The sequence below is a fragment of the Sinocyclocheilus grahami genome, unplaced genomic scaffold (genome assembly GCF_001515645.1).
Source record: "Sinocyclocheilus grahami isolate Dianchi unplaced genomic scaffold, SAMN03320097.WGS_v1.1 scaffold1546.1, whole genome shotgun sequence".
NCBI lineage: Eukaryota > Metazoa > Chordata > Actinopteri > Cypriniformes > Cyprinidae > Sinocyclocheilus > Sinocyclocheilus grahami.
The window spans coordinates 193785-200941 of NW_015506725.1; the positions used below are offsets into that span (position 1 = coordinate 193785).

At 38.0% G+C, this 7157-nt stretch overlaps 1 protein-coding gene across 1 annotated transcript in view; it reads left to right on the forward strand.

The window, feature by feature from the left end:
* The first annotated feature begins 58 nt into the window (after positions 1-58).
* The window catches only part of LOC107571069 (uncharacterized), an 11158-nt gene continuing 4059 nt past the window's right edge, over positions 59-7157 (forward strand). Inside the window, exons 1-2 of the mRNA XM_016257349.1 lie at positions 59-646; positions 5540-6590. Of these exons, the coding sequence (XP_016112835.1) occupies positions 5547-6590 (1044 nt within the window). The 5' untranslated portion in view covers positions 59-646; positions 5540-5546. The remainder of the gene's footprint in view (positions 647-5539; positions 6591-7157) is intronic.

Sequence of the window (7157 nt, forward strand, 5' to 3'; positions counted from 1 at the left end):
CACTGGGAATAACAAATCATTGAGCGGATGCAGAGTCATATAGACCAGGGGAATCCCCCCATCTCCCCACCCTCTGAATATTACGTATCATAATGTAACTACGTGTAAGCATTTTTTTTGGCGGTTTTTGCTTGGAAAACCAGCTGTATTTTTCTAGCATTCAAATAACAATGGATAAACCTGAAAAGATAGGAGGATTGGAGATGAATTTCATTAACAAATAAGGTAGGAAATGTGCAAACTTTTAAATCGACAACTGCCACAGTGTGTTTTGTTATCTGTGATCCCTCTTTGAGTGTTTTAAAAGCTGATTGGGGTGGGGGGGGTCTTATGTCAGCATATCCGGTTAAAAAGTCACCGCGTGTCATTGTGTGTTTTTTTTTTTAATGTGTTTGTCAGTTGAATGTTTTAGCGTAAATATCTCTACTACAAAAACATCCTTCTTTTTGCTAGCTTTAATGGTGCAGCATGTAAAATGTGTCTTTAACAATAATAATTATTGTGTGCTTGCTTTGATTTGAGGTTCTCTCTTCACATGCATGTGACTCGGACACATATGATTTCCTTGTTGCCAAAGGAAATTTCCAGGTTCTTGTGGTGTGATTTGAAGTCATTTTCCTGAAGTGTTGTTCCAACGATTTGCACAGTAAGTATTTTTATATTATGCATCACCACTCATTACACTAATGTAAACAAGTTGCTCTGTAAGATCTGAATGCTCATATATGGCAATGCAACGTCTGTTAATTTGCGTCATTGTGTTTTTCTTCTGTTATGTGTTTTTCAGTTTAATGTTTCAGTGTAAATATTGTGGCATTGAAGTGATAAAGCAGTCAGAAATCCTTAAACACTACAAACTTAAGCATGGCAACTTTGGGCATGGTCATCGCTTAAAATGTATTCATCCTGGCTGCCCTTGTGTTTTCAAAACATGGAATTCACTTTTGACACATTTGTCCAGGAATCACACGAAAACCTCTCAGAAACCTGAGACTTCAATTTCATTTTCTTGTGATTTATGTTCTTTCTGTGAACTTGGGACTGAACATGACTACTTTCTTCACATTGGTCGTCATCTCAGAAACAATGAGACTGTCACATGCATGTTCAAAGGCTGTGAATATAAAGCCAATGTGTACGGTACTTTCAAGTCCCACAAAAGTCGCAAACATAAGATACACAATTTGGAAGATTTTAAAGATGGTGTAGTTCAAAAAACTTTAAATGAGTCTGTTGAACTTGGAAGTGCTGATGGATCTGATCCAGATAACGCACTGGACTCTGAGCCTGCATGTTCTTCTGACACTACATGCACAGATGCAGGTATTCCTGATAATCCGGCTCATGTAATACAGCACAAACTTGCTGCTGTATTACTAAAACTGGAAAATATTTTTCATGTTCCAAGTGCTGCAGTTAGTGAATTGCTGGAAGAGCTCCATTATTTGTTGAGCACTGCTTCCCTTTGTAATGCAATAAGTGTGATAGATGAAATACTGATTAGACATCACTTGCAGATTGACCAGTCAGTCACTGAAGAACTTGCATCTGCTGTCTGTGTCAACAATCCAGTTTGTGATGCAATTGGTAAAGGTAGTCCACTTGGCACATCATTTAAACGGCAGTCCTACTACAAACAGAATTTCAAAGTTATTGAACCAGTAGAGTACTTTTTGGATGACAAACGCAAAAGAACAATGCAGTATGTCCCGATCTTGAAGTTTTTGCAGCTGCTTTTGAGTAACAAGAACATTCTTGATACTTTAGATACTCCAACCATGTCAGAAGTCGGACAAGAAAAATATGCATCCTATCGTGATGGTATGCATTTCAAAAGCAATGACTTTTTGTCATGTAATGAGCTACGAATATTGCTGAATTTGTATGTGGATGATTTTGAAATCTGCAACCCACTCGGCACTTCTAGAAAAAAACATAAAATCTGTGCTGTGTATTGGAATCTTGGTAACTTGCCACCAGGTGAAGGTTCTTCACTATCTTCCATATGTTTGGCACTACTTTGCTGATCAGATGATGTTGAGATCTATGGATATGAAAAAATTCTTGAGCCCTTGCTGCAAGATCTTTCCACATTGGAAAGCCAGGGGATTTTCATTGCACAGCTTGGTTCTTTCATCAAAGGCACAGTGCAGACTGTCATAGCAGACAATCTGGGAGCACATGGAATTGCTGGCTTTGTGGAGAGTTTCTCTGGTGGATATGTGTGCCGGTTCTGTACTGCAAAAAAGTCTGAAATTCAGGAGAAAGAAGTGAGCTCAGATGGTTTCACTCTCAGAACTAAAGAGATGCATGAACTGCATGTCAGGTCAGCGGTAGAAACTGAAAAGTCTTGTTGTGGTGTAAAAAGACTGTGTTTTGTCTGCACGTCTTTCCCATTTCAATGTCAGTACTGGGTACCCACCTGATATTGCCCATGACATATTTGAAGGTATAATACCAGTAGAGCTAGCACACTGTCTGCGTTTGTTAATTTCTAAACGTTTTTTTACTCTCGACAAACTCAATGAACTAATTGAGACATTTCCGTACAAATGGACAGACAAAACCAATCGGCCACATACTGTTCCACGTGCTTTCATGTCCAACGGAAGCGTTGGAGGCAATGCTCATGAAAATTGGAGCCTTTTACGATTTCTTCCATTCTTGGTTGGACATCTGGTACCTCCAGATGAATCAGCTTGGCAGGTCCTTATGGAGCTTAAGGATATTGTTGAGTTGGTTGTGGCACCAGTGCAAACAGCAGAATCAATTGCCTTCCTTGAAAGCAAAATTTGTGATCACAGGCGCAGGTTGCAGGAAGTTTTTACTGAACTGAAAATTTTGCCCAAACATCATTATGTGGAACATTATCCACTACTGATCAAGTTCTTTGGACCTTTAGTGGGGATGTGGACACTCAGATTCGAGGCAAAGCATCGATTTTTCAAGCAGGTCGCTCGTTACACACATTGCTTTAAAAACATACTATTGACTCTGGCAATGAAACATCAGTTCATGATGGCTTATCACTTGGAGTATGCTACCACTGAAAAGAGTGGCATGAGTGTGTCAGACGTCTCAACTGTACCTGTGGGTATCTTGAATCAGGATGTAGTTAATAGTCTTAAGCAAACATATCCTGATGTCACTTACATTCATCTTGCAAAGAATGTGTCTGTTGATGCAGTAAACTACAGGAATGGCATGATTGTTGTTCGTGGCCTTTCTGGTAGCTTGCCAGTTTTTGCAGAGATCATCCAGATGGTTGTAGTGGAAAGACATTTGAGTTTCATTGTGAAAGAAATGAGTGCTTGGTATTGGGAGCATTTCAGAGCTTTCGAATTGTGCCCCACATTGCAAGTTTCTCTCATTCATCACAATGCCCTTGCTGACTACTACCCATTGGCAGATTACCATCTTGGAGGCAGACGAATGGTGACACTTAAAAGATTCATAAACACAAGAGGTTAGGTTCAGTTTGTTTTAATAAACTATTTAAAGGGTTAGTTCACCCAACAATGTAAATTCAGTAATTAATTACTCACTCTCATGTTGTTCCAAGGTCCGTAAGAACTTTATTCATCTTCAGACCACAAATTAAGATATTTTTTATGAAATCTGAGAGCTCTCTGACCCTGTATGGACAGCAACGCAACCGAAATGTTCCCAGGTCCAGAAACGTAGCAAGAACATCTGTGAAATTTTGGGTGAACTAACCCTTTGGGCTCCAGACAAAAAAATTGAGTAAGGAGCCATTGGCTCCTATAAGAAACAAACTTAGGCACCAAATTATCTTTTTAGGTGCCACAGAATAAACAGGTTTTATTTAAATTTCTTTATATATATTTTTTTATATTTTATATATTTGTTACATGTAACATTTCAATCATACTGTCATGTGTTTGTCTCATTTTTTGAATTTATCAGCATTTTATTTAATCTTGTAGATGTCCTGGGAACTAGGCCTGTCGCGATAATTAAATAAACGCGATTATTTGATCTAACCGCAGTTGTCTTATTGTGCTTTTTATACGAGACAAGGGAGAGTCATACACCAAAAGAAACAGAAGAGCACCAGTTTGCTTTTCATGCACTGTATAGCCTATACAGGGCTCCAGACTCATTCTTCCCACTGGTTGCTCTTTTGCAACTAACTTTCTCAGCTGGTCGCACGAGCACATGATTTGGTCGCAATATTATTAATTTTTTTTGCACTACAACATGGGATTATTCAATGCATGCTGATGAACTTTTATCATAGTTTATAGTTATATGGAAACGAAAGTGGTTAACATTTAACCCGTTCTTTATCATCAGTAGTATTATTTGTGATTTGAATTTTGTGAACGGGAGTTTCTCTTTTGCTGTGTTAAGCCGCGGGCTTCGGATGCTTTCACTTTCGAATTTGCGATCTTGTTGTCACTGTTTTGCTTAAATACATCTACACACCTTTCATTGTTTTAATACTAAAACAAAAAATGGATTCATTGTTATTCTTAATTAAAAAGCACAACAACAATAAATCAGTAAGATACAATGACAAACTAGCTTACAAAACGTTTAACAAAAACGAATAAGATGAGGCATGGCACACACCACATGCTGTATTATATACAGACTGATAAATTACAGAACGTTTAGCAAACACTGAGGAATCAAATTAATAAATAAAAGAGAGCCTCCATAGTGTAATGTGAGGTAAACAGCAAAGATACGTTTTTCAAAAATGAAAACAAAAAGTAAAACTAACGGTGACCGTGCTTGCATGTTTTTTTTTCCCCACAAGAATACCAGCATGTTCACCTTCTGAAATTGCAGCGCTTATGAGTTGACCAACGCGTTGGTCGCGCCAGTGCGACCACACACAAAATTGTCGCACAGGTCGCAGTCTGGAGCCCTGCTATATCATCTGAAGCCATTCCATATCTTAATGTGAGGGACAGAATTTAGGTTTACAGATGATATATTCCCATTATAATACTTTAAGTTTAAGGAAGGAATTATCACAAACAGAAAGATTATTAGAAGGCTTTTTTCCCCTCATGATTCCTATCTTATATTCATGAATGTATTTTGTAAGAATACAAATAGTTAACAGAATAAACATGTTTAAATTGTATAATTTGCACAAAATATTTTTTTTCAAGATATTGTTTTTGCTGCTAAATTATACAGTCAGCTAGTTTAATTTCATAGCTTATATATTTTTATTCAAATTTAGTTTTTTTCTGTAATGAGGAAGTGAGTATTTAGTGGATTGCGTTTAACAAAGGGTTTAAAAGAGTGACCATTAGTTCCACAAACACAGTATTGATATTCTGTAGGGGTGTAGAACAGTTGTACACAGTTGTAATTGTTTTTTGGTTGCAAAATGGGACCGTTTTAGTTGCAGTCTGGAGCCCTGCTTTATGGACACAAAAAGTGCAAAATTTGTGCATGACCTTTTTTTTTCCTTCTTCTGAATGCAGAAATTTGAAATCTGCATTATCAAAAATATCATTATCAGTCAACTAATCGGAGTTCTCTGTCTCTTAATTAGATTAAATATGAGTGTGAAGCTCAGAGTCATTGTGGACGACAATGATTTCAGAAGACTGGACCTCTCAGCTGGGATACCAGACAGTGTTGTGAATTTACATGATACTGTTCGTCAAGCATTTGGTATTGAAAGACACTTCCGGCTTCAGTACATGGATGCGGACTTCAATGAATTCATGAATCTGTCATCAATTCATGACATTAAAGACAAGACTACTATCAAGTTGATCTACTTGGCACATGACACTCATCCAAGCCCTGACCATCCAGCTGAGCAATCTTCAAGTGCTTCTGAATCGTTTAGCGCTTCAAGTGAATGCTCAATCCTTTCCTCTTCTTTGTTGCCATCTGGAGGAGATTCAGATGACACTGTGACTATCCCAACATCTGATGCAGAAATTCAATCACTACGAGTACAGATATGGCCACAAAAATTTCCGATTCCTCGTTTTCCGTATGATGTGGAAGTGCAGCTTCAACGTGGCAATGAAATTTTTGTTGAAACTGGAACCTCTCTGAAGATCAGTCCAGGGCTCAAGTCCGGAATCTTGGAAAAGTTGGCTGAGGATATTTTCCAGTATACTGCATACCCACGTGATTCCCAGATAGATGACGTTGCAAAGTCACTTGTTGAAAAGTTTCCATGTTTAAAAGAAAAAGGATCTGTTAAGGGGTATAGCGGGTGGATATTTAGCCTCAAGCACAAAATGGCAAATTATAGGACAAAGATGCGCAACATTGGTTGTCCCGAAGTCACTCTGAATTCACTGAAGAACAAGTCCAGAGATGAATACTGTCCAGCCAAAAATGTGAAGAAACCAAAGAGAGCAGAGGTTAACTTTTGCCCTGCTAATCCAACTGGAGAAACCGATGAAAGCCTTGAAAAACTTAGATGTGAGCTACTGGTTGATTTTGGACAAAGGAAGAGAACATCAGCGGTAAAGGAAAAGATGTCCAAAACATTTGCCTACAGGAGGAGGAATGTCGTACAGAACAGTCCAACGATTCAGGACTTAAAACTCCAGTGGCCTGCACTCTTTCAGACTGAAGAGGTAAGGTCATATTTACTCTCTTGTCATTTAATCTTCATTTGTGCTACAGTTGTTGATCTCCTCATCAAGTATTCATACTCAACCCAAAAATGAAAATTATTTCATTTACTTACTCATGTCTTCCCATAGGTAAATTAATTTCTTACTTTAGATGAACACAAAGATTTTAAAGAAATAATTGATCCCTGTGAGTCCATAGAATGCAAGTGGATGGGACCTCCAAGTTTGACACTCAAAAACCACACAAAAAAAAACACAATGGTAATTTCCAGTTAATAAATCAATGTCTTCTGAAGCTAAATCAACTAGGGCTCTATATATGTCCATCATGTTTGTTTTGTGTGGTTTTTGAAGCAACAATTTCAAGTGAAGAAAGTCTTGCGCATCTGGGAAGACACAAGTTTGAGTAAATAAGAGAGCGGAGACTGTGTACAGTGGAGACTGTAACATGGCAGCATCCAAATGAAAGTTAAAGGGGTCATATGATGCTACATGCACTTTTAAAAGTAGTTTGAACTGAAATGTGTTGGCAGTGTGTACACAACCACCCTAAAATGATAAAAATCC